Source organism: Oncorhynchus clarkii, chromosome 7, assembly GCF_045791955.1.
Source record: "Oncorhynchus clarkii lewisi isolate Uvic-CL-2024 chromosome 7, UVic_Ocla_1.0, whole genome shotgun sequence".
Classification (NCBI taxonomy): domain Eukaryota; kingdom Metazoa; phylum Chordata; class Actinopteri; order Salmoniformes; family Salmonidae; genus Oncorhynchus; species Oncorhynchus clarkii.
In genome coordinates, this window is record NC_092153.1 from 13,130,989 (window position 1) to 13,158,514 (window position 27,526).

At 42.7% G+C, this 27,526-nt stretch overlaps 2 protein-coding genes across 11 annotated transcripts; one reads left to right on the forward strand and one right to left on the reverse strand.

The window, feature by feature from the left end:
- Positions 1–20: 20 nt before the first annotated feature.
- On the forward strand, positions 21–11,436 carry LOC139412909 (dTDP-D-glucose 4,6-dehydratase-like). 2 transcript variants are annotated; one of them, XM_071159764.1, is made up of 12 exons: positions 21–474; positions 639–705; positions 1,336–1,404; positions 6,023–6,113; positions 6,243–6,385; positions 7,912–8,010; positions 8,118–8,177; positions 8,429–8,472; positions 8,587–8,752; positions 8,951–9,006; positions 9,139–9,236; positions 9,344–11,436. In XM_071159764.1, exons 1-12 carry the CDS (start codon positions 428–430, stop codon positions 9,433–9,435), a joined length of 1,032 nt encoding a protein of 343 aa, XP_071015865.1. In that variant the 5' UTR covers positions 21–427; the 3' UTR covers positions 9,436–11,436. The 2 variants fall into 2 exon arrangements, with proteins under 2 accessions (XP_071015865.1, XP_071015864.1); XM_071159763.1 differs by having other exon boundaries at positions 89–474; positions 8,939–9,006; positions 9,344–9,709.
- LOC139412908 (ATP-dependent RNA helicase DDX3X-like) lies at positions 9,751–27,069 on the reverse strand. Of its 9 annotated transcripts, none has more exons than XM_071159757.1 (18): positions 26,731–27,058; positions 24,551–24,602; positions 22,406–22,456; positions 21,800–21,847; positions 20,450–20,774; positions 20,211–20,318; positions 19,927–20,026; positions 19,556–19,691; positions 19,219–19,415; positions 18,687–18,847; positions 17,281–17,425; positions 16,894–17,038; positions 14,815–14,865; positions 13,838–14,019; positions 13,492–13,609; positions 13,219–13,372; positions 12,975–13,105; positions 9,751–12,796 (listed from the first exon to the last, which is right to left on the reverse strand). In XM_071159757.1, exons 1-18 carry the CDS (start codon positions 26,773–26,775, stop codon positions 12,711–12,713), a joined length of 2,235 nt encoding a protein of 744 aa, XP_071015858.1. In that variant the 5' UTR covers positions 26,776–27,058; the 3' UTR covers positions 9,751–12,710. The 9 variants fall into 9 exon arrangements, with proteins under 9 accessions (XP_071015858.1, XP_071015857.1, XP_071015854.1 ...); XM_071159756.1 differs by having other exon boundaries at positions 21,800–21,850; positions 26,731–27,051; XM_071159753.1 differs by having other exon boundaries at positions 21,800–22,049; positions 26,731–27,051.
- Between the last annotated feature and the right edge of the window lie 457 nt (positions 27,070–27,526).

The window sequence follows — 27,526 nt, forward strand, 5'->3', positions numbered from 1 at the left end:
GGTGGGCACTAAAACGGCCCAACTCAACGCAGGCCTCTGATACGTGTCAACATTGCCATAAAGCGACAAAAGACTGTCGCAAAAGTTGCACATTACATTTTGCTGATGTTGGTTTCTACTGTATCAACTGCTTCTGACATGAACTGGTGACAACACAAACATCTGAGTAATGTAATCTAGCTGTTCGTTAACGTGTTGTCGATGTGCTTCGCTTTAGAATGGCCTCAATCATTTAAAATCAGTTCCTGCCTATAGTTTATGAGATTATCTCTTGTTTACTCAACAATAAGACACTCCAGCACAGGTAAGCTAGTTAGCTAGCTAAGGTAGGCATAACTTATGTCACTAGGCAAGCGCCTTTGGGCTTCAATGAAAACTGAAGATCCAGGAGAAGAGTTGTGAGGAGACATCAACAGGTTGTGCGAGGATGGACTTTGTCAAAACGGTCCTGGTGACTGGAGGGGCAGGTTTCATGTAAGTAACAGTTAGCAAATCATCATCATCATAATGACAATCAGTAGTGTTCTGACAAAGACTTAAACTACAGAAAACAAGCAAGTTGAATCTACAATGTATGTCAAATATGAGATTTCATTGCATACTATACATGTTTCATCTATAACTCTTTCCCAATACAGTGGGTCCCATTTTGTCTGCTCCCTAGTCAACAGGCACCCAGATTGGCGTATCATCAACTTTGACAATGTGAGTAGGAGCTAAATGTGCTTTCCTGTAAGACAGATTCAAGCCCTGTTCAAGCTGGGGCCTCTTGTTCCCTTTGCCGCCAAGGTGCAACATAGACATGGAACACTGGTCACTTTAATAATGTTTACATTCTGTTTTACCCATTTCATATGTATATACTGTATTATAGTCAAGGTCTATCCTATTCAACTATTGCTGTACATAAACTATTCTATCCTACGTATTCTTCAGATATACTACATATTCTATCCATATACTGTCCATAATTACAGTAGTCCATCTGTCCATATATTTATACTCCGTACTCCGACATTGCTCGTCCTAATATTTCTATATTTCTTAATACCATTCTTCTACTTTTTCTAGACTTGTGTGTATTGTTAGATATTACTGCACTGTTGGAACAAGCATTTCGCTACACCCGCAATCACATCTGCAAAATATGTGTATGTGACCAATAAGATTTGATTTGACAACACATTTCACTGCACATATCCGGTGTATGTGGGGAAAAAAATGATGTGAAGCTTATTTCCCATACACCCTAACTACCACATTATGTGACTGCAGAATTCCAAGTTGTCATCATTTCCTGGGAGTGACTGTGTAACTTTTCCTGGTCCCGTACAGCTGGACTACTGTTCCAATCTCAGGAACCTGGAGTCTGTAGAGGAGAATGAGAACTACACCTTTATCAGGGTGAGAGAACTGCCAAGTCCTGCTGTTATGTAACATCACTGTGTATGGAGTGCCAGTGTCACGAGACAGGGATGTCCTCTCTCCCCTCCTGTTTGCACTGGCAATTGAACCTTTTGCAGAAATAATTAGACAGGACTCAAATGTAACAGGTATTGATAAACATGAATATATACTAATTTGCCAACGATCATCTGATATACCTGACTAATATTTTAAACTCAATGTCCCCCTTGTTCAAAATATACTCAAAAATCTCAGGATATGAAATGAACATTGAAAAAAACTGAAATAATGGCAATTATAAAAGTAATAACTCATGAACTACAGCAATCCTTTGTGGACCATAAAAAAGATGAAATACTTAGGTGACAACAAACAACAAATATATAAAGTTAACTTTATCCCATTACTCAACAACATGAAAGCATATCTAATTAAATTGAACAATCTCACCATAAATCTTAGTTAGATTAACCTCTTTGGAATGGCATAGCTCCCAAAGTTTTATATTTTACTGAACAAAAATATGAACGCAACATGCAACAATTTCTAAGATTTTGCTGAGTTAGAGTTCATGTAAGGAAATCAGTCAATTGAAATTAATTCATTAGACCCGAATCTTATGGATTTCACATGACTGGGAGTACAGATCTGTTGGTCACAGATGCCTTAAAAAAAGGTAGGGGTGTGGATCAGAAAACCAGTTAGTATCTGCTGTGACCACCATTTGCCTCATGCAGCATGACACATCTTCACAAAGAGTTGATCAGGCTGTTGATTTTGGCCTGTGGAATGTTGAATCCATGTTCGAATCCAGGCTGTATCACATCTGACCGTGATTTGGGAGTCCCATAGGATGGCACACAATTTGCCCAGCGTCGTCCGGGTTTGGCCGGGGTAGGCCGTTATTGTACATAAGAATTTGTTCCTAACTGACTTGCCTAGTTAAATAAAGGTACAAATAAAATCAAAATGATCCTACTGAAATATGAGGTGATGGCGTCGGATGAATGGCACAATGGGCCTCAAGATCTTGTCATGGTATCTCTGTGCATTAAAATTTCCATTAATAAAATGCTATTGTGTTCGTTATTCGGAGTTTATGCCCATACCATAACCCCACCGCCACCCATGGAACACTCTGTTCACAACGTTGACATCAGCAAACCACTCACCCATACGACTCCATACATGTGGTCAGTAGTTGAGGCCAGTTGGACGTACTGACAAATTCTCTAAAACAACATTGGAGGCGGCTTACGGTAGAGAAATGAAAATTCAATTATCTGGCAACAGCTCTGGTGGACAGTCCTGCAGTCAGCCTGCCAATTGCACTCTCCCTCAACATCTGTGGAATTGTGTTGTGTGACAAAACTGCACAATTTAGAGTGGCCTTTAATTGTCTCCAGCACAAGGTGCACCTGTGTAATGACATGCTGTTTAATCAGCTTCTTTATATGTCACACATGTCAGGTGGATTATCTTGACAAAGGAGAAATGCTCACTAACAGGGATGTAAACAAATGTGTGCACAACATTCGAGAGAACATCTTTTTGTGGGTATGGATAATTTTTCTGATCTTTTATTTCAGCTCATGGAACATGGGACCAACATTTTACATACATATATTTTTGTTCTGTGTATTTTCAGTTATATACCAATTAACCCACCAAAGACATTATTTACAAATGTATACTCGGCCATAACACACTTCATATGGGCAATTACCACTGAATAAAAATGATAGTTTAACGTCTTCCTAAGTCTGAGGGTGTTTTTTAACTTTCCAGATTTGGAATGGTATCAACTCGCCACCCAAGGCTTTTACTTGCAACATGTTATTAAACACAGTAAAGAGGAACAATGGGTACATATTGAAGATGCGCATGCTCTTCCTCAGAATTTTCTTTACGTGTCTGTTTTCAAAGGATGGAGCTAAGAACATGAACAACTTCATAGTTAACAACACTAACACCATGGAAGAAAATGAAACTTATTCTACAAGAACCAATTTCACTCCTTCTGGAACAATCCTTGGATAGCTTTTCAGAGTTCACTGATAAATTGGCCCACATGGAAAATTGAAGGCATAGAAACCATAAATTACACGGGAATAGGAAATACAATTATTTCCATGACAGAATTAAAAATACATTTTGGACAGACCAATGTAGACAATTTCAAATAAATGCAACTTAAAGGTTTTATATCTCGAAATTTTGACCTGAAAGCTTTTGGACATCAGAGCAATGTTGAGGGAATCCTATTTGAGTCAGGAAAAGATACTCATATGAAAGATAATACACTGCTCAAAAACATAAAGGGAACACTAAAATAACACATCCTAGATCTGAATGAATGAAATATTCTTATTAAATACTTTTTTCTTTACATAGTTGAATGTGCTGACAACAAAATCACACAAAAATGATCAATGGAAATCAAATTTATCAACCCATGGAGGTCTGGATTTGGAGTCACACTCAAAATTAAAGTGGAAAACCACACTACAGGCTGATCCAACTTTGATGTAATGTCCTTAAAACAAGTCAAAATGAGGCTCGGTAGTGTGTGTGGCCTCCACGTGCCTGTATGACCTCCCTACAACGCCTGGGCATACTCCTGATGAGGTGGCGGATAGTCTCTTGAGGGATCTCCTCCCAGACCTGGACTGAAGCATCCACCAACTCCTGGACAGTCTGTGGTGCAACGTGGCGTTGGTGGATGGAGCGAGACATGATGTCTCAGATTTGCTCAATTGGATTAAGGTCTGGGGAACGGGCGGGCCAGTCCATAGCATCAATGCCTTCCTCTTGCAGGAACTGCTGACACACTCCAGCCACATGAGGTCTAGCATTGTCTTGCATTAGGAGGAACCCAGGGCCAACCGCACCAGCATATGGTCTCACAAGAGGTCTGAGGATCTCATCTCGCTACCTAATGGCAGTCAGGCTACCTCTGGCAAGCACATGGAGGGCTGTGCGGCCCCCCAAAGAAATGCCACCCCACACCATGACTGACCCACCGCCAAACCGGTCATGCTGGAGGATGTTGCAGGCAGCAGAACGTTCTCCACGGCGTCTCCAGACTCTGTCACGTCTGTCACATGTGCTCAGTGTGAACCTGCTTTCATCTGTGAAGGGCACAGGGCGCCAGTGGCGAATTTGCCAATCTTGGTGTTCTCTGGCAAATGCCAAACGTCCTGCACGGTGTTGGGCTGTAAGCACAACCCCCACCGGTGGACGTCGGACCCTCATACCACCCTCATGGAGTCTGTTTCTGACCGTTTGAGCAGACACATGCACATTTGTGGCCTGCTGGAGGTCACTTTGCAGGGCTCTGGCAGTGCTCCTCCTGCTCCTCCTTGCACAAAGGCGGAGGTAGCGGTCCTGCTGCTGGGTTGTTGCCCTCCTACATCCTCCTCCACGTCTCCTGATGTACTGGCCTGTCTCCTGGTAGCGCCTCCATGCTCTTGACACTACACTGACAGACACAGCAAACCTTCTTGCCACAGCTCGCATTGATGTGCCATCCTGGATGAGCTGCACTACCTGAGCCACTTGTGTGGGTTGTAGACTCCGTCTCATGCTACCACTAGAGTGAAAGCACCGCCAGCATTCAAAAGTGACCAAAACATCAGCCAGGAAGCATAGGAACTGAGAAGTGGTCTGTAGAACCACTCCTTTATTGGGGGTGTCTTGCTAATTGCCTATAATTTCCCCTTGTTGTCTATTCCATTTGCACAACAGCATGTGAAATGTATTGTCAATCAGTGTTGCTTCCTAAGTGGACAGTTTGATTTCACAGAAGTGTGATTGACTTGGAGTTACATTGTGTTGTTTAAGTGTTCCCTTTATTTTTTTGAGCAGTGTATATACAAAACCTTGCACAAAAAAAGCCTAATGAACTAACAATGTCTTAGAAAAACATAATGAACAAAATTACAGTTAATGACAGTATATGCTTAATCCAGTATAAACTAATGTATACAATGTATTATACGAGACAAAATTCACAAATTCTACAGCACAACGGCAGAGTTATGTCTTAAGTGTAGAACTAACAATGACTCAATAATTCATGCCTTCTGGGAGTGCTATGGTCCAAAAGTTATGGGTGGAGTTGGAAAGATAGTTGTCAGAAGTTGTACAATGTAAATTTACTTTTAATCCGTCTTTCTGCATATTTCAAGACATGGCATATAGGAGTGTGGTCAGATACCGAATGGGTTGGGCAATTATATTGAATAAACTATTACTTAAATACTGCCAGTATAATGATACTCCAACGTTAAGAGAATGAAAGAATCAAATGCTTTATTATTTAAACATTGAAAAAAAATCTGTCTAGGACAGAAACAAAAGAAGACCATTTGAAGTCATATGGGGCAGTCTTAAAAGCGATACAAGCAATATATTGTGTGGTTACGGTGGGAACATTTGGGTCTGAGTACGTATGGTGTGATTAATGTTTGGAAATGTATGAATGTTAAGTTGTTTATTGTTTTTGTCTATGTATGTTTGTGTTTATTGTAAAAATATATATATATATTTTTTTTTAAATCATAAAGGCTGTTAGCTTGAATATGTGTCATGGTTTGTCCCTTTTCTTTAACAGGGGGATATATGCAATCCACACTTGGTAAACCACATCTTTGCAACAGAAAGCATCGACATTGTCTTTCACTTTGCGGCTCAAACACATGTTGGTAAGAAATGACGTTTTACTGTTTAGATTGTGTTGTTACCATGCCAAAACAATCAAAGGCATTGTTGACAACACTCAGTGACCCATAGAGCAAGACATTCATCCATATGTTTCTGTGCCCCTTTTTCAGAGACATCCTTCGTATGGCCGTCCAGATACCACATGGTGAACGTGGAGGGGACAAGGGTGCTACTGAAAGAAGCTTTTGAGGCCAAGGTGGAGAAGTTTATTTACATTAGTACAGATGAGGTGTATGGAGAGAGTCTGTATAAGGTCAGTCCACTCATATAATTTTCACTGTTATCCTGACATAAATATCATAACTTGTTGTAAGGTGTATGGAGAGAGTCTGTATAAGGTCAGTCCACTCATATAATTTTCACTGATATCCTGACATAAATATCACAACTTTTTGTAAGGTGTATGGAGAGAGTCTGTATAAGGTCAGTCCACTCATATCATTTTCACTGATATCCTGACATAAATATCACAACTTTTTGTAAGGTGTATGGAGAGTCTGTATAAGGTCAGTCCACTCATATCATTTTCACTGATATCCTGACATAAATATCACAACTTGTTGTAAGGTGTATGGAGAGAGTCTGTATAAGGTCAGTCCACTCAACTTGTTGTAAGGTGTATGGAGAGAGTCTGTATAAGGTCAGTCCACTCAACTTGTTGTAAGGTGTATGGAGAGAGTCTGTATAAGGTCAGTCCACTCAACTTGTTGTAAGGTGTATGGAGAGAGTCTGTATAAGGTCAGTCCACTCAACTTGTTGTAAGGTGTATGGAGAGAGTCTGTATAAGGTCAGTCCACTCAACTTGTTGTAAGGTGTATGGAGAGAGTCTGTATAAGGTCAGTCCACTCAACTTGTTGTAAGGTGTATGGAGAAAGTCTGTATAAGGTCAGTCCACTCAACTTGTTGTAAGGTGTATGGAGAGAGTCTGTATAAGGTCAGTCCACTCAACTTGTTGTAAGGTGTATGGAGAGAGTCTGTATAAGGTCAGTCCACTCAACTTGTTGTAAGGTGTATGGAAAGAGTCTGTATAAGGTCAGTCCACTCAACTTGTTGTAAGGTGTATGGAGAGAGTCTGTATAAGGTCAGTCCACTCAACTTGTTGTAAGGTGTATGGAGAGAGTCTGTATAAGGTCAGTCCACTCAACTTGTTGTAAGGTGTATGGAGAGAGTCTGTATAAGGTCAGTCCACTCAACTTGTTGTAAGGTGTATGGAGAGAGTCTGTATAAGGTCAGTCCACTCAACTTGTTGTAAGGTGTATGGAGAGAGTCTGTATAAGGTCAGTCCACTCAACTTGTTGTAAGGTGTATGGAGAGAGTCTGTATAAGGTCAGTCCACTCAACTTGTTGTAAGGTGTATGGAGAGAGTCTGTATAAGGTCAGTCCACTCAACTTGTTGTAAGGTGTATGGAGAGAGTCTGTATAAGGTCAGTCCACTCAACTTGTTGTAAGGTGTATGGAGAGAGTCTGTATAAGGTCAGTCCACTCAACTTGTTGTAAGGTGTATGGAGAGAGTCTGTATAAGGTCAGTCCACTCAACTTGTTGTAAGGTGTATGGAGAGAGTCTGTATAAGGTCAGTCCACTCAACTTGTTGTAAGGTGTATGGAGAGAGTCTGTATAAGGTCAGTCCACTCAACTTGTTGTAAGGTGTATGCCACATTTACATTTGAACTCCAAGTTTTTGGGTGCCACTTCTCCACTTCTTTTGCCACTTTTTAAGGTTCTTTGTCTGCAGTACGTCAGTCCCCGGTGTTAAAAACGGTCTTTTTACCCCCATGCAGGAATTAGATGAAACCAGCCCAAGAAGACCCAACAACCCATACTCTGTGTCTAAAGCAGCTGCTGAGTGTCTTGTATTGTCCTACAGGGAGAGGCACAAGGTAGTAAATACTGTCAACAGACATACCACAGTTATAACCAAGTTTTTCTGTGAGGAATGTACACATTTTTGTATTATTTTGTATTAATATTTGGCTTTCTCTTTCAGTTTCCTGTTATAATAACAAGGAGCAATAATATATATGGACCCAGACAGTACTTGGAGAAGGTCAATATAGTATCTATATTCTATATCAGTGGTTCCCAACCTTTTCCATTACTGTACCACCAACTGAATTTTGCTCTGCCCGGAGTACCCTCTAGTGTGCATTTTACCAGTAACCCTATGGTTTCATGAGTCTTCTCAAGTACCCCTAGTGGTCCTAGTACCCCTGGCTGTGAACCACAGTTCTATATATTTCTGTTGTGTGTCTGGTCTTTTAAGATGTCTCAACAAACTTCTTTTTTTTTTACCCCCAGGTCATTCCAAAATTCGTGTCCTTCCTTCAGCTGAACAAAAAATGGTAAATACTTCAACTTTAAGAGAGCACTGACATCATCCCAGACTGGGCATCTTTTACTTCATATGTTATTGTTTCAAATAAAGCCTACATATCCCATGCTCCTCTCTGCCACAGTACCATCCAAGGGACCAGCCCCCAATCTCGCCACTTCCTGTACGTGGATGATGCCATTGAAGCATTCCACACCATCCTGGAGAGGGGGGCGGTGGGAGAAACCTACAACATCGGGACCGACTTCGAGATATCCATCATTCAACTAGCCAGAGAACTTATCAAGATGGTAGGAAACCCATCATTCAACTAACCAGAGAACTTATCCATCATTCAACTAGCCAGAGAACATATCAAGATTTTAAGATACCCATCATTCAACTAGCCAGATAATTTATCAAGATGGTGGATGAAGTGTGTGTCTGGTCACTCTGTAGTCCTCTTTACTGAGCCACTGAAAGACAGCTGCTAATAGTGTGTGTTACAGGTCAGGCATGTACCTGATGCAGAACTGGACGACTGGCTGGAGTTTGTGCCTGACCGGTGAGTGAAGTATAAGGGGATCACACTAAACACTTTGAGCATGTCTTTGCCATGGAAACCAGTGTGAGAAAGGCAAGCTGTGTGATTGGCTCCTAAAGACACTGACATTGTTGAACCTCTCACCCACCCAAGGCCAGTGGTTGACCTGAGGTACCCTGTGAACTGTGAGAAGCTGTGGAGGCTGGGCTGGAAGCCTGCAGTGTCATGGGCAGAGGGCATCAGAAGGACAGGTACAGTACATGAACACATTACTCTATGAATTCCTTAGATTGACTTTCATATATTTTAGCACAAGGGGGGACTCTCTAAAGTATCCTCTCCTTCATTTGTTTTTCAGTCAAATGGTACCAAGAGAATCCAGACTTCTGGCCAGATGTCAAACCAGAAGACCAACCAATTACCTTTGAGCCCGATACCAGAGACCAATAAGCACATAGATACTCTTCCTGTATTCGTGGTCACCAACCCTGTTCCTGGAGAGCTACAGGGTGTGCTGACTTTTGTTCCAGCCCTGTATTAACACATCTGGTTCAATTGATTAATCTTACTTAGGGTTGTTGACCTCCAATAGTCAAACCAGCATCTCAATCACTGTGGGTGTGCAAAGGAACACTTATTTTTGTAAATGTTTTACTAATGAAGGTGGAATGGAATATATTTATCAGTCAATAAATAAATTCATAGCGCAGGCTTGAATGTTAAACTCCGGACACATGATATGCAAAGATAAAATACAAAAGTTGGTTAAGTATTTGCAAGTCAAAACTTTTAATTTTGGTAAAATCATACAATAAATGCACAGGTGTTTTCTCGTGCAGTGCACAGCCTCTAAACTAGTACATAAAGCAAATACAAACTAGTGGGCGACTCAATGGCATTCAGGGGAGTGTCTGGCCAGCCGAAAGCTCTCCAACCTCTCCTCTCTGCAGCTTCACATTTCCATTCATACGTTTCATCCAAACCTTTACTTTTCAGACTCAGTCAGCCAATGTTACTGTAAGACTCACCACACACACACACTCCACAGAACACACACGGAGGCCCAAATATGCAAATACAACAACAGAGCAGAGCCACATGTTTTCTTTAAGATTGCCATGTGCCAGACATTTGCTGGGGGAGGGAAGAAAACCCTCAAAAACAAGGAAAAGCAAATTGAATTGGAGAGAATCTGGACACTTCTTGCACTGGTACAATATTTTTTAGAAAATGTTATCACTTTTATCCAAACCTTGGCATTGGTTGTTTGTTTCAAATTTTGTTCGCCAATTAAACGTTAAGGTTGATTAGACGGTGTGGCCAGTACTACTAGAAGTAACAGGTGTGGATTTTGATTTGAGTCCAATATGACTGACATTAAAAAGCTCACACTACCCCGAAAAATATAAATTTCCACGCATACCGGTGACATTCAACATTCAAGTGCCAGTGTTTTTGTACTGTCTTTTGGTCAAGTTCCTTAAACTATCACTTTAGGCTTATAAAAATAAATATTTCTCAAAAATGCTTAATAAATTACACAAACTAGCAGCAAAAGTAGAATCTAGTAATCTGTGTGCAAATAGCTCAATTCTCAGACTGCTACTGAACTAACACCTGGTCCCAAATAAATCCTGGTTTAAATAGTGATAACCCTTCCCCTTTCGTAAACAAGCTGCGTTTTTCACAATCTCCTCACACACAAAATTCGGAAGCTTTAAGGACACACACTCAAGACATTTATATAAAACACTAGATGTGCAATAAAATGTTTTTTTTTTGAAAACTTGATGGCTGTTAAGTAACATCACAAAGGGGCCTAGACCTAACTTAGGTAGCACCATTCAATCTTAAATTAACACAATACTGTCAGTGCATCTGCTTCATAACCACTTATTAATTCAAAATGTCAAGGCACGACAGACACACTGAGAATATATACCTATTGCACTTAAAATGCCATTTTCTAGCCAACGTTGGGCCTCCCTCCTATATAAGGAGGAAGCCTGGATGCCAGCTATAGTAGTAAACTGGCCAGTGGTTTTACATAATACATCAAGGCGGCCCAACCCTACAAAGGGAAGAATAGCTGCATTGGTTCTGTGTCAGAATGAAGGATAGTTAAAGCACCCCCGTCTTTGGCCGGGTCGCGTGGGCTAGATTCACCAGCCAGCATACACAGGAAAACCCCATTGCCTCTTAAAATGGTGCACTGGTAAATAAACTGCACTTCCCATCACCCTTTGCTACGTGTGCAATTCAGTTTGCTCGTCTGTACATTGCTGACCCTTAACTTCTGACCTTCCTACGCTCTCTGAGGAGGAAGAGCTTGTGTCTTTAAATAGTTAACCCGAGAATGTCCTTCGGATTCGAACGCAGCTTGAAAAAGAGAACTAAATTAAAGGTGTAAGAGAACAACATTTTGTAATGAAATAAAAGCCTGCTGCAGAATTTCCTTTTGCATTTTTTTTAAACTCCTTGACCAAAAAACAACAACACTTGCATGCGTATTTCATCCCAGGATGGCCTTGACAAAAAGCAAAGCCACCCAGGTTACTGTGTGGTCCTATGGCAACCATTCGAACTTCACTTTCTATATGGCAAGTGCTGTTTTAGAATTGACAATTTTAAGAAACATTCTCTCAGAAGGATGGATATTTGTCCATTTCCATCCTTCAAAATGTTTAAGTAAAAAAGCTCAATCAAAAACTAAATTCACCCACCAGGCAGCTAGAAGAAGTTGCTTCACTAGGTGCCACAATGCCAAGACAATTTGTAAGTGGGGAACTGAACTTAGAGCATCGACTTGCTCAAATAGCTTGTATGTATGAACATACCATTTAAATATTCAATTTTAAAATCGTACAACTGGAATGGCTCGTTTAGTGAAGACTACCATATTCCTCTCCAGGATAGAGTGAGCGAAAAATATTTTGAACTCTTTTTTTCCTTGAAGTGCACTTTCGTCACACAAGGGTTTGAAAACCTATAGCGGAATTCTCATAGGATGGCTGCAACATGCGGTCGGAGCTATCAGAGCCATCAGATTACCCTGTGACAAATTTGAAGCTCAAATGGACAAATGACTCACTCAAAAGTCATGTCATCTCAGTGTTTGCCAAGGTTGGATATTTAGTTCAAGCTTATTTTGCTTTCCTTCCGAATAAAATAACAAAACCACATTTAAACCCCAAAACAAAAAATATATAATTTAGTTCGTTGGCCAGGTTTTAGCCAGTTATGACACTTAAAAGAAAATACAGATAAAACAATCTAATTGTTAAAGGCACAGTACATTTACAAACAAATGATCCTCAGTTTGTTTTGTTACAAAGAAAGAAAAAGCAGTTGTCGTGAAAGAAAAAAAAAGAACTGCAAGTCCCAAGATCCTAAATACGCTATAGTCACTACGGGCGGCCACACGATGATTCCAGAGCCTGGCGGTGCCATGTTTCTTTAGGAATCGCTCAGTGGCTCCAGCTTTCCTCTTGGTCAGCTGTCCACTCGGTCCCCCGTCTCTCAGCTCCATTTTTTGGATAAGCGGTCAGAGAATCACAGCTGGTAATGTACTGCAGTCTGTTTGGAAGCTACACAGGGGTTTATATAGTCTGGCTTAGGTTACACATGTGGTTTCCTTATCAGTGAGTTTGGCGTGGCGCGACCCACTGCGATGGGGGGGGGGGGGGGGTGTGTGTAGGTAGATGGGGATAGGGTTGGAGGGATGTTTAGTTGCCCCACCAGTCCACTCCCCCCTGATGAGAGTAGTTTCCTCCATAGCCGTCACTGGTGTAGAAGTTGCCTCCAAAACCACCTGTTATGTGGGGGGGGGGGGGGGGGTCAGGACAGTGTTAGGAGAATTAGGACTGTGTGGAGCATGGTTGGAAATAAACACTAACTCTTGGACTTGTGTCCTAATAATTGTGGGATAGGCCAACAGTAATATGTATACCCAAATGTTGCTCCAGTGTGAGGTTTTAACTGATATTTACCGCCGCCACCGAATCCACGGTTTCCTCCATGTCCACCGGGCTGGCGTCCACCACGACCCCCGAACCCTCCAGTGCTGCCGCCGCCACTGGTCTGACGGTAGTCCCTGGCTCCGAAGCCACCAGAGGTGAACCTAAACAGAGAGAATGAGTCAGTGATTAAGAGAGTGATACGTCTCTAAACCCTTGTACTTCTGCTCCTTTATGTAGGAGTGTGTGTGCGTGTAAGCATGTGATGTGTGTGTACCTCTTGGAGCGTCCGCGGGTGTTGCTCTTGTGCTGGTGTTCATAGGCCAGGCTCTCCAGCCAGGAGGGTACTTCCTGTTTGGCCTCCACTAGGATGTCTAGAAGGTCCTTGGTGATGTTGCCGTTCTTATCGTTGAAGAACGACGTGGCCAGACCTGGGAGAGGAGAGGGTTCACCATGTTACAGTCAAATAGTTATCGGGGGAAAAAAGAAAATGTGCATTACGTGTCGTTGAGTGACGAGTTGAGAGTTCTTGAATGTTGTAGAGGCTTACCCAGATTGCCTACACGTCCAGTACGGCCAATACGGTGGACGTACTCCTCTATATCGCTGGGCAGGTCAAAGTTGATGACGTGCTTGACATTGGAGATGTCCAGGCCACGGGCAGCCACCTGGTACAAGAGACCGAATTCAACTATTGGCCGCCTTGTTGGAACAGAAGCATGTTAGCTCCCTTTTTAAATGACCCCAACATGCAACCATATTGCAAAACAAACACCAGGCCTTGAACAGTATTGAACAAAGACCTAGTGTGTTTGGCTTTATCATTTGTCAACCAATATATTTTACCTGTCACAGAGCTGTAGAATTCAAACCAAAATGTCAGCTTGCAGACTCACCGCCGTGGCGACCAGGATGGGGCAGCGTCCCGAGCGGAACTGGTGCAGAGCCTCCTCTCGGTCCCTCTGGGAGCGGTCGCCATGGATACTGGTGCAGGCGTAACCCTCACGGTACAGGAAGTCCTCCAGGGCATCCGCTCCCTTCTTGGTTTCCACAAACACCAGCGTCAGAGAGTTCTTACCTGGGGAGGAGAAGGATGACCGGTGAGTCACTGCTTAAAAATGTTCAGATAGAAATAGATTCTGTATAACAGACATGGCCTCAGTTTCTGATATGGGAGGCTTAGCGTCAGGTCTATTCGTGGCATTTCTATCTACAACGTTCAGCGCTTGCTCAGTACCCTCCTAAACGAGCCCCAGGGGAGACATTACAGGTATGGAAACAGCATCTACCCACTACCCCCTGTGGGAGTAGGAGAGGAGAAACATCCATAGTGTTGCTAAGAAATGGCGGCTCTGGCAAAGAAAAGCTGCATATCTAAAGCTGTGTCGGGCTACTCTACAGTGAGTTGTGATGCATGATGACCAGAGGGCTTCTTCAAAATGTTTAAAATGTTACAGCCCATTCAGATGAGATATGTTTGAACATGTTTCTCCGTCTGGTAGAATAGTGGATCATGTTATTGATTTTCCTACCTGCAGTGAACGTTTTGCAAGCTGCCGTGGCCATCATAACAAAAGCATACGTGAAGGAAATGGCAAACGGTTGCAGTAGCAAGCAGGATGTGGGCTAAACAAATCAACACCCACCCCCCCCCCCCACACAAAGGAGACAACACCCTTCAAAACAGTGAATGACCTCACAATGACAACCACACTAGATGGCTGATCAGAACCAGCGGGACCTTCTCATCTGGACACAAATGGATGACTACTATGGGTAACCAATACAGGCCAAGCAATAAATCAATAAACTGAAATATGAAATGAGATACAAGCTTCTACATCCACTTTAGTAATAATAAATTCCTACTTACCAGGTTTCTCTATGTTTTCACCTGCATTGTCCTGAACTTCGCTGGGAATGACTTTGGATAAAACCAAACCCGATGATAAACTCATTGCAGTTTCAACAGTTCATAAGTGACATTAAAAGGGGGAGGCTAGCCAACAGAGATCAGAAAACCCAATGGCCGCCATTAACTTCTTACGGTATAGGGGGCAGCATTTTCCCTTTTGGATAAATAGCGTGCCCAATTTCAATTTTCTGCTACTCATGCCAAGAATATAAGATATGCATATTATTAGTATATTTGGATAGAAAACACAGAAGTTTCTAAAACTGTTTGAATCATGTCTAAGTATAACAGAACTTATGTAAGCAGGCAAAACCCTGAGGACTAACCGCTCAGATTTCAATTTTTTTTTAGGTCTGTCTGTTCAGTGAGTTCTCATTGGGAAACTATATTTTTAGGCACTTGTTTTCAGTTCCTACCGCTTCCACTGGATGTCACCAGTCTTTGGAATTTGGTTGAGGTTATTCCTTTGTGCAATGAAGAAGTACGGCCATCCAGGAAAAGGGTAACGCTGTTGAGTTGGCCAAGACTTGAAAAGTAGCGTTAGTTTCCTCTCGTCCTCTATTGAAAACAGATACACCCGTCTTCAATTTGATCGATTATTAACGTTTAAAAATACCTAAAGTTGTATTACAAAAGTATTTTGAAATGTTTGGCAAAGTTTACAGGTAACTTTTGAAATATTTTGTGGTGACTTTGCGCAGATTGGAAGTAGTTTTTTTCTGGATCAAACGCGCCAAATAAATGGACATTTTGGATATATATGGACGGAATTAATCGAACAAAATAACCATTTGTGATGTTTATGGGACATATTGGAGTGCCAACAAAAGAAGCTCGTCAAAGGTAAGGCATGTTTTATATTTTATTTCTGCGTTTTGTGTAGCGCCTGCAGGGTTGAAATATGCTACTCTTTGTTTACTGCTGTGCTATCATCAGATAATAGCTTCTTATGCTTTCGCCGAAAAGCCTTTTTGAAATCTGACCTTGGCTGGATTCACATCGAGTGTAGCTTTAATTTGCCATCTTGCATATGTGATTTAATGAAGGTTTGAATTTTATAGTATTTTATTTGAATCTGGCGCTCTGCATTTTCCCTGGCAATTGGCCAAGTGGGACATTTGCATCCCCCTATCCCAGAGAGGTTAATGGTACCAACAAGTTCCAATACGACCTCATTATTAGAATGTTATTCTTGAGGAACATTTGGTGCCAACATGGAGGATGGTTTCCTGAACTCTGTGTGTACATGGCTCTGCATAGGAGTAACTGGGGGTTGGGAATACTAGGCAGGGTCAGTTTATGATAGCCAACATACCTAAGCTAGAGTACAAGTCTTCACCTCACATCTGACCCTATGACACTACCAACACTGGGTCACGTTCAACACACAAAAACTGCCCACTGAACACAACCCAGGCTTATGACCATCTGAAAGAACAGAATACCTAATGCAATCAATACTAGACACTCACAGCTGAATGGTTACCCATCTTCTAAGATCTATAGCTTACATCTGACAAGCTTTAAAATCAGGAACTAGCCTAGTGTTAGGAGCAGGTGGAATCTGCTGGGAAGATGTCCTATCAAAGACATGTCTGCATATTCAATCAATGATTAGCTTCAGGATTTAGTTAGATTTGAATAAAGACAGCTGATGTTGGGAAATCATGCCGTTGCAGATTCCACCTAGCCCAACTGATCAAGTCAACATATTCATAAGACACCAAGGGGCTATTCAAACACAGGGTTTCTCAACTCCAGTCCTCAAACACCCACTGTCCACACAGGTTTTAATTTCAACCAATCAAAGCTTCCTTCAGATAACTCAATGCCCTTACCAACCACATATCAATGTATATACAATTGTTGCTCAATTGGAGTAAAATCCAGAACACAGTGAGCGAGTCCCCAGGATGAGCTTTGAGAAACCCTGCACTACAAGTAAAAGTTCCAGTAAGTAACACACAGGGACAGGAGAGGGGGAGGGGGGGGGGGGGGGGGGGGGGGGGGGGGTTGAGCCAGCGACAGGTAAGTTACCTGTAGCATTGAGCAAGTCCAGGAGGAAGGACCTCTTGTCACCGTCCTCCACCCACACCACCTTCTGGGTGATGTTCTCAGAGGTGGAGCCCACACGTCCCACCGCCAGGAAGATGTACTCCTCCAGGAAGTCACGCGCCAGGATCTGACCGAGGGGTTTGTGTTATTGTTGTGGAGCCAACATGGAGGACAGTTTATTATGTGTGTGGAAAGGTGGGTTAATACGCCAAAGAGAGGACATATGGCAAATAACACCTTCTTTCCTCATTAAGCACAATACTTTTGACAAATACATAAGCAATTGTGGGGACTGGAGTGTAAGAATGATTGTCCATGTACCATGATCTCTTTAGGAAACGGAGTTGAACACCATGTGGGTGTGAGTACCTGGATCTCCTTGGGGAAGGTAGCGCTGAACATCATGGTCTGACGGATGCCTTTAGGGGGCATGGTGTCCTGCTCCACGATGCGTCTGATCTGGGGCTCAAAACCCATGTCCAACATCCGGTCAGCCTCATCCAGCACCAGGTAACTAACAGAGAGACAGGGTCAGGGATTGGCTGTAGACCTGTTTTCCCATCATAGTCGCATGGGTATGTAGTATTCCTTTCCTGTCCAGCAGGCCAATTCAACTAATCAATAGTCTGATAAGCTGCATCAGGAGATTTAGAGCTGGGCTACGCAATATGGTCTCAGCTCTTGCTTGCACTCTGATGGACTAGGTGGAATGAATCATATTGCCCACATGTACGCAATTCATCTAGAGCTCCATTTGCACAGCACTAGTATTACTAGAGAACATTGGTTATGTAATTATTACCCCAGAATGTCTTATTCCAGAGGACGATTCAGATGGGTTAAGTTTATTTCCCCAAACTGCCCCGCAATTAATTATTTTCCTACTCAATAAATCGACAGTTATGACAGAAGCCTGGAGGTTTTTATTCTAGGTGTGAAGATATATTTCAACATGTCCAGGTGACAACAGGCTACACTGATAACTAAAGCTTAGCTCCCAAGTTCCTAAACTATACCAAGCCAGCTTTGGATTGAGGAAGTACAATCATAAGGGTATTTTAGCGTTCTGCAGTAGAAAACGTCCTTAAAAGGCCCCCAGTCCACAGATGCGAGCTAAATAGCAGACTTGCGATGCATTTTTCGGCTATGGATGAGAAAGGGAAGTTGTCATTTACAAAAGTTTAGCTACGTTGTAATGCTGCTTTGCGATCTATTAACAGCAAGTGTTAGATTAAATATGCACAAAAAACAATATTCAATTAATTGCCACAAAACGTATAAACAAAAGCATTCACTGAAAGTTGGTACATGTAGGCCCTTCATACATACACTTAAAAACCCATCTAAATCAGTAATTGTTTCTTGCTCAAACCATGAGCAACGCCTGTCAAACTCAAGACATTTCTCTCAAAAGACAGGGATATCGAGTCGCACATGACTAGTATTATCAGAGGACTTTGGAGATACTCGAAAAATGCTAGGTTTTCCCAGCTGGATTTACTACGCTCCTGCTACTTAAAAACGGACATGGAAGATTTGGACAGGACTTAAATCACAGATGGGAATTATGTGAACAAATCACCACATCTCCCCCAGTAAAACTAACCCAATACGAATAGGGCTTAGGTTATTCATCTAGGTAAAGTGCCTAGTGACTGGGCCCTGGGGCTTTGTAACTTGTCTACACCTTTCAAAAGCAATGAAGTCAAGAACCAGAAGTTATATCTCAGACAGCTCAGTCTGCCAGCAGTCCAGCATGTTGGAAGTCTACTCACTTGCAGTAGTCGAGGCCGATCTTGCCCCTCTCCATCATGTCCACCAGGCGTCCAGGTGTAGCCACCAGCAGGTGACAGCCTCGCTCCAGGTCTCTGATCTGCTGGCCAATGTCAGCCCCTCCGTACACCACACAAGGACGCACACGGGACCGGTATGCAAACTACAGCAGGAGAGAGGGGTGGAAGAGGGTGAATACAGGGTACAGAGATGGAGAGAGAAGGGAGAGGGGGAATACGGGGTACAGAGAGAGAAGGCAGGGAAAGGGACAAGAGAGGAGAGAGAAAGGAGAGCACAAACAATGATTGTGTGTTACACTGCAGTTCCCTAATACCAACCTTGGCTGGTTGGCCGTCAACACAAAAACAGAGACAAAGAGATAGAGGCCCACTGGCAGACCACTACCGACCTAGCTGGTATTGATGCTGATGGGATGTCTGTCCCCTCTGTGTGTGTGGTCGCATTGCGTGGGTGTGTCAAGCATTTTGCTGCACCCGCAATAACATCCCAGGTGAGAGGAGGGCAGTTGCTTACCTTTCTGGCCTCTTCGTAGATCTGCAGGGCCAGTTCTCTGGTGGGGGCCAGGACCAGAGCGAGGGGGTACTGCTTACGGCGACCATACTTTCCATTGTCCTGGCCTCCAGACTTCTGGGCAGCGAGGGCTTCTCCTGGGCCTTCAGTGTAGATCTGACTCAGTACAGGCAACAGGAACGCAGCAGTCTTACCAGAACCTGAGAGACCACAGTTTATATTAGTCATATACCTATACTTAAATCAACTACAGTACAATACAGTTGTCGTAAGTCATATCTGCATATAGCTCTCCAGACCAATCCAATTTGAAGTGGTTCTAGTTCACTCTGGTTCTAACCTGTCTGGGCGCAGGCCATCAGGTCCCTCTTGTTCTTGATGATTGGAATGGCGTACTTCTGGACCGGAGTGGGCCGAGTGTAGCGGGTCAGGGCAATGTTACTCATGATGATCTCTCCCATCTCCACGTCTTGGAACTGAAATATGAAGACAAACCAGTCACTCAAATGAACACCAAACAGCTTTCACGCAACTCTGTTTCAGAGGGAAGGGGGGAGGATATGTGCAGGGGGATCAACAGCACCACAAGCTGCTCAGTAGAACCCATGGGAAACACTTCTGGTTTTGAAGAATACTAACAAAATGCTGACTAATAGGACATGAGGATGGATCTGAGACAGGGTTATTTGGCTAGAATACTTAGGGACTCACGCTGTCAATGTGATGGGGGCAGTTTTGGCCAGTGGCCTCAACGGGAATGTCGTCGTAATTGTCAAAGTTAATCCCTGTGTTGCCACCAGCGAACAGCTCCCTGGGGAGAAGCAGAAACACAGGTCAGGAAAGTGACAGAGAAAGGTCTATGTGACCATTTTAACGAGAGGGGATATTGATAAGGGACAGCGGATAGTGATGTATTGTAAAATGACATTGGTAACTCCTCATTATTGAAATATCATTAGTATGCAGAAAGGGGGGTAGGTTAGGTTACTACTCACTGTTCCAGGCGCTCATTGGCCTGAGTGGGTTTGGACCAGTCCTCGTCATCCCTGGACTCCTCCACCCAGCGGCTGTTTCCACTGCCTCCAAACCCTCCACGCTGGTAACTGTCAAGCATAACATAACCACAGGGGTCAGGAAAGCTAGCTTGCTAACGAGTTGCCTCATGGTACAGAACTCAGAGGAACCTGAAAACTGCTGGCTAAGGGCTTGGGAGTGAATTCTCTAGTCTTCTCACCTTCCTCGGGGTGCACTCCCGCCGTTGTTGAAAAAAGCAGACTTTCCCCTGTCGGGACGTGCACCGAAGCTGGTGTAGGCATCTTTAGTTGTGTTCCAGCCGCCGCCATCTTTGTTGTCGTAGACGCCAAACATGCCGGCATTCTGCATAGGCTGTACCGGGTTGTAGGACCCGCCCCTTCCGCCGCGGAAACCTCCACCCCCCCTGCCCCTCTCCATGCGAGGCGGGCCACTGTTGTACCTGTTGCCCCCATTCATGCGGTTGTCGTGGTAACCATTCTGCACGAAGCCATTGTTGCGTCCGCCGTCCCAACCGCCAGGCGTATCTTGGGTAAAAACAGAAAGGAAATAGAGGGGAGACATGGTGACTCCCATAGTACAAGAGGGTTTCCTCTTCACACGCAGTCAATACAACTTTGTTTATTGGTCCATTTGCACAGATAATTATTTAGTTGTTGCTGTCACAGTACCCAATCTCACAGACACCACAGGCTGGGAGCAACACAGGGGCAGCGGCAGAGCAGCACCCCTAGAGCACTTAGAGGTAGTGCCTTGCTCAAGGGCACAACGGTGGTAGGCAGTAATGGACCCTATAGGAAGAGAGATTTGGACCAAGTAGGCCTAGTTCCATTTCAGCCTCTAACTACTTCCGCTTAGCCTTTCTATGTTAACAGATTAGAACGACCTGGATGGCTGTAAGAAATGTGTTGAGGTCCTTTAGAGCTAGTAGGAGTTAGGGGCACAATGGAACCACGCCCTTCTTGGTTCCTTTGGCTTTAACATCCCAGATACCCACCACTTGTTACCTCATGGATGCCTCTGAAAAGGGAAATACTTCAATTAAAAAGTACCTGGCTTATTTTCCCAGTAAACAATGCACAAGCCATACAAAACAGTATACACAAGTCAATAATTTGGCTCATTAACTAGGGTCCCAATTAAGGAACATTTGTTATGCAAGCAGCATTAATTTGCTAATACCTACCACTTTCAATTCCACACACAAATAGATACGTTGCAATTAAGCAGTATGTTGGAATGATAACTAATGGAGGCTGTTTTTTGTTTGAACAAAATGTAAGCATGTAAGCGGATGCCAACACCCTTAATGCAGGAAAAAGCCAGTCATGTCTTCATTTCACCCATGGGAATGTGGTTTTAAAGATGTAATTTGAGAGCCTCCAGTCCCCTTGTCTAAATGCACGTGGCCTTGTTTTCTAATCGAATTGAGTGATACCACTGTTCTGGTAGGCAATTTAATTAAAACATGCAGAATAAAATAAAGACAACATTTAAAATAAAAAACGCCAGAGCTTCCCTCAGCCAAAGAGCGGACTGTAAAGGGACTTACAGCTTCCTGGTGCCATTGACAAGGTGCTCGGTCTAGAGAAAGCAACTGCTGCAAAAAAAAACAAAAAAGCGTCATGGGGGGCAGGGGGCTTCATGATGAAAACATGCTGCCGATGTACTGCGAATGTTGACCAGTAAGAGCAGGGAAATGGAGTGGTTGATGGTTTGTCAACGCAGTTCCCAGATGATGTCACAAAATGGACTCCAGGACATTGGATATGCACGGTTTTGTGTCCGTCTTCCTGTAGTGTCTTTTGGGATGAGAAAAACAAGCGGCTGGCTATATAAGATGGGGATTCTAACGCAACCTTTACGCCACTGTTTCCAACTAGTGGAGAAAATCAATACAGTCAGGTCACCCTCTAGCTGACCTTGTCCCAGCCCAGCGAGAAGAAATTGTCAAGATAAAACTAAAGCTAATTGTCTGGGGGGGGTTAAGGGAATTTCACAACATTGTTGCTAGCTCAATCAATTTTGTGAAATGTTTATTATGGGCCACTACAATGCATTATGGCATTCTTGACCACTAGGGGGCCAGGGCATTTTTACGGTGTCCAACTGGCATACCTCATAGAGGTGGTACTGTTGATGGGGGGACGACACTTACCATTTTTGGAAGCCTCTTGGTTCCGTAAATGAGGTGGAATGTAACAGGTCCCTAGAGAGACAGACTTGTGAACACAAGGGCAGTACTGTACACAAACACGTCAAAGGTCTAATGGGTTCCTAGTCTTATTCTAGGGATGTCTCAATCCCTTTAATTTAATAGGGATTCATTTAATAGGGATTAGGTAGCCTATCTGGCCTGTTTGATTAAACAAACAAATTGGAAAACTGTCTTGTATCCCAAATGAGGAAACTGAAAACTTAAATGGCGTTTATGCGATTTCATAAATGATAAGAGCATGAATTGGCTAAAAACAAATAAGTGAAATTAAAATCACTTGATGGCATCTTATACCTAAATGAACCTAGTAATACACTGATGGAAATGTGAGTCAGTCCCAATAGTTTAAAGCTCCCTACTCTAGTTTCTTTCCCACAAAGGCCAGGGTTGTCAGGAATGGGATGTTTCGTGGGCCTTTGATTGGACAGTAGAGGTCGACCGATTAATCGGAATGGCCGAAGTTTTCATAACAATCGGGAATCGGTATTTTTGGGCGCCGATTAAAAAATATATAATAATTATACCTTTATTTAACTAGGCAAGTCAGTTAAGAACACATTCCTATTTTCAATGACGGCCTAGGAACAGTGGGTTAATTGCCTTGTTCAGGGGCAGAAAGACAGATTTTTACCGTGTCAGCTCGGGGGATCCAATCTTGCAAACTTACAGTTAACTAGTCCAACACAATAACGACCTGCCTCTCTCTCGTTGCACTCCACAAGGAGACTGACTGTTACACGAATGCAGTAAGCCAAGGTAAGTTGCTAGCTAGCATTAAACTTATGTTATAAAAAACAATCATAATCACTAGTTAACTACACTGTTCCTAGGCCGTCATTGAAAATAATAATTTGTTCTTAACTGACTTGCCTAGTTAAATAAAGGTAAAATAAAAAATAAATAAACATGGTTGATGATATTACTAGATATTATCTAGTGTGTCCTGCGTTGCATATAATCTGACTGAGCATACAAGTATCTAAGTATCTGACTGAGCGGTGGTAGGCAGAAGCAGGCACGTAAACATTCATTCAAACAGCACTTTCGTGCGGTTTGCCAGCAGCTCTTTGTTGTGCGTCAAGCACTGCACTGTTTATGACTTCAAGCCTATCAACTCCCTAGATGAGGCTGGTGTAACCAAAGTAAAATGGCTGGCTAGTTAGCGCGCGCTAATAGCGTTTCAAACGTCAATCGCTCTGAGCCTTCTAGCAGTTGTTCCCCTTGCTCTGCATGGGTAACGCTGCTTCGATGGTGGCTGTTGTCGTTGTGTTGCTGGTTCGACCCTAGGGAGGAGCGAGGAGAGGGATGGAAGCTATACTGATACACTGGCAATTCTAAAGTGTCTATAAGAACATCCAATAGTCAAAGGTTAATGAAATACAAATGGTAGAGGGAAATAGTCCTATAATAACTACAACCTAAAACTTCTTACCTGGGAATATTGAAGACTCATGTTAAAAGGAACCACCAGCTTTCATATGTTCTCATGTTCTGAGCAAGGAACTGAAAAGTTAGCTTTCTGACATAGCACATATTGCACTTTTACTTTCTTCTCCAACACTTTGTTTTTGCATTATTTAAACCAAATTGAACATGTTTCATTATTTACTTGAGGCTAAATTGATTTTATTGATGCATTATATTTAGTTAAAATAAGTTTTCATTCGGTAGTTGTAATTGTCATTATTACAAATAAATAAAATAAAAAAATTGCCAGATTAATCGGTATCGGCATTTTTGGTCCTCCAATAATCAGTATCGGCGTCGTTGAAAAATCATAATCGGTCGACCTCTATTGGACAGCACCAATAATTTATCTGCAGTTTCCTGCAGAACACTAACTCAGCTCGACTTCAGGCCACTTCTAAGGTCTGAAAACACCTGACAAGTTTTTGACTTTGGGGTATGAATTATCCATTAAAAAGGCCACCTGCGGAGAGGGTTATATTCAGTCCTTGAACCACCCAATGGCCCTGAAGGAAAGGATAAGAGTGAGGGCTGCTTCAGACCAAGTGATCATAAAAGAAAAGGATCACCATAACACAACCTAGATGTCCTTTGGCTCAAAGAGTAGAGATCACTTACTGCCAGTGCCTCCACCCTGCCCATCAGCATTGCTCAAGCCTAGGACAGCAAGCTGAAATAGAAAATTAAAACATACAGTTAAGTACTACGGTAAACACTTACGGATAAATGTAATTCTAAACATGCATATAGGACAGTAAGCCACAAGACAAAGGGTGACAAAAACTGGGTAACACTCCATCTATAGATGCTCTACAGTAACATTTCAACTAACCCTAACACTTATCCTAACCCACACCAGCAGTTGCATATCAACAGATGGTCACACTATCCAAATAAAGTGACAAACTGTTGATCTCCAGAAAGCAGAAAGACATGAATATCCCTTATACTACAGTGTTTCCCCCATTATACATATGTGAAGCAGGGAACTCCCCTGTCTAGTTTTGTTGCCCAGCACAAGTATGGTCAGTACGGCATCAGCACAAGTACGGTTAGTCGGGAGGTTCATGAAAAGGGTTTCCATGGCCGAGCAGCCGCACACAAGCCTAAGATCCCCATGCGCAACGCATTGGCTGGAGTGGTGTAGAGCTTGCCTCCTTTGGACTCTCGAGCAGTGGTTTGGTTTGATTAATCATGTTTCACCATCTGGCTGTCCGATGGACAAATCTGGGTTTGGTAGATACCAGGAGAACACTACCTGCCTGAAAGCATAGTGCCAACCAAGACTTGGTGGAGGAGGAATAATGGTCTGGGGCTGTTTTTCACTGTTTGGGCTAGGCCCCTTATTTCCAGTGAAGGGAGATCTTAACGCTACAGCATACAATTACATTTTAGATGATTCTGTGCTTTGTGGCAACAGTTTGGGGAAGGCCCTTTCCTATTTCAGCATGACAATGCCCCCGTGCACAAAGCGAGGTCCATACATAAATGGTTTGTGGAGATCGGTGTGGAAGAACTTGACTGGCCTGCACAGAGCCCCGACCTCAACTCTTTGGGATGAATTGGAACGCCGACTGCGATCCAGGCCTAATCACCCAACATCAGTGCCCAACCTCACTAATGCTTGTGGCTGAATGGAAGCAAGTCCCTGCAGCTATGTTCTAACATCTAGTGGAAAGCCTTCCCAGAAGAGTGGAGGCTGTTGTAGCAGCAAAGGGGGGACCAACTCCATATTAATGCCTATGATTTTGAAATTAGATGTTGGGTGTCCATATACTTTTGGCCATATAGTGTACGTTATTGGACTAGTAGCGTTCCGTGATACAGTTCAGACTTAGTGAGAAGTGTGTGTTGGGTAAGTGTGTGGGGATGCTGAGAAGTGTGTGTCTTATGCCTTCCGCATGCCTTCGGCAAGCCGAACGAGTGTGCTCATATATTCCCTTAATGTGTGAAAGTTACATATTTCAAAAAAATATTTTAGAATTTCCCGTGCTGCCTTTTCAGCGGAATGTTGGGGGGAGGTCCGTGTCCTAGACAGGTTAAAAGAACATCGTTTGAAAAACTAAGTACAAAAAAAAAAACTAGTACTTTTGTCCATCTTGACACCATAGCCAGAATACACTTGGTCAAAATAGACTCAAGAAATCTGTAAATCATTGAGGTCGTTAATGGGTGTTTTCCTGGATACTGTCGGCTGGACTAACGTTACAGGTGACAAAAACAACTGGATGACTTAACAATGACAGGTTCTTTAACATGGCAACAAAATCTATAGCGCAACACAAAACCAAACAATGCAGTCGTTGCTAGCCAGCAACTGTGCAAAGCATAAACACGCTTTGCTCATTCGGGAATAAAACAATGTGACAGTGACGCAGAAGAAAATGTTGCCAGCTAGCTTTCATGTTAGCGTACGTACCTAACGCTAACGAGAGGCCAAACTAGCAAGCAGGCTAACAGCTCAAGTGAATAAATGCAAGATTATTTTTTTTATTATTTTATGTCACCAACATTGAACATAGGGGTTAGATTGCATGTCTTAGAGGTATAGTTAAGGATCAACCCAATTGTGAGAAATACTGCATTGTTGAACGTGAAGCATCGTCACCAACCATTATCACCCACCGGCCTCCATTTTACCCAGAGATTAGACAACACACGCAGTTACAGCTAACGTAGCTAGCGAGCAAGCTAATCAGCTAACTTGGTATCCACGACTGCATTTTCAGACTCGTTCTACTCATTCCGACGTGTTATAGACATGAACACAAATAAAAAAAGAAATACAGAAAACCCACCTGCTGTTCTAGACCGTGTAAATTTTCGACGGCCACATGACTCATAACTAAAGAATATTGAGGAAAAATGTTGTCGCCGAGAAGGGATCTCTTTGTTTGCCGGGTTGTCGACGTCCCTTAGGTTTCGCTCGTCTTTTCTTCTTTTGTCAATTTCCGAATGAATGAACCTTGAAGATACAGTTGATATATTATATTACTGTAAATAATTTTTTGCTTATTTTCATGACACTATAGTTAGGTGGTCAAAAGCCTTTAAACCGACACCGTTTACTAACTGGTGGTGGTGCGTGTCGTGGTGTAATGGAAGCTAGAAGCAGGAACCCAGAGCGAGATTTTATTGGTTGAGACAACCACAAAGAGCAGAGGACATTGCGCATATCACGACATTGTATCACCCTTTCCAAAAAGTTTTTAAAAGTCCGGCTACATTTGTATAATTTGCTGGACTATTTAATATTCAATTGTGATGTAGAATATCGACCTCATCATAGTTGAGTTAAAGATATAAAGATATATGACAATCAATACCTCATACAGTATCAGTCAAAAGTTTGGACATACCATTCATTTGAGTCCTTTATTTTTTCCTATTTTGTCCATTGAGGACAAATACTGAAAACATCAAAACTATTAAATAATGGAATCATGTATTAAAGTGTTAAACTCAAAATATATTTTAGATTTTTCGAAGGAAATAAAAACTGGCGCAACCCAGAATAATAGTGGAGGGGCTGACTAACGGCGAATAAACTATCAAAATAAAATAAATCGCACACTCCATGTATAATCTCCCAGC

Bases quoted from the DNA above. Each gene is read 5' to 3' on its own strand.
- LOC139412909 (XM_071159763.1), top strand. From the start codon at position 428: ATGGACTTTGTCAAAACGGTCCTGGTGACTGGAGGGGCAGGTTTCAT. The intron at 706-1,335 runs GTGAGTAGGAGC...GGTCCCGTACAG, and splicing joins GTATCATCAACTTTGACAAT to CTGGACTACTGTTCCAATCT. The intron at 8,011-8,117 runs GTAGTAAATACT...TTTCTCTTTCAG, and splicing joins CCTACAGGGAGAGGCACAAG to TTTCCTGTTATAATAACAAG.
- LOC139412908 (XM_071159753.1), bottom strand. From the start codon at position 24,580: ATGCTGATGGGCAGGGTGGAGGCACTGGCA. The intron at 17,426-18,686 runs GTGAGTAGACTT...TCTCTCTGTTAG, and splicing joins ATCGGCCTCGACTACTGCAA to TTACCTGGTGCTGGATGAGG. The intron at 12,797-12,974 runs GTAAATATCAGT...CCCACATAACAG, and splicing joins CCGTGGATTCGGTGGCGGCG to GTGGTTTTGGAGGCAACTTC.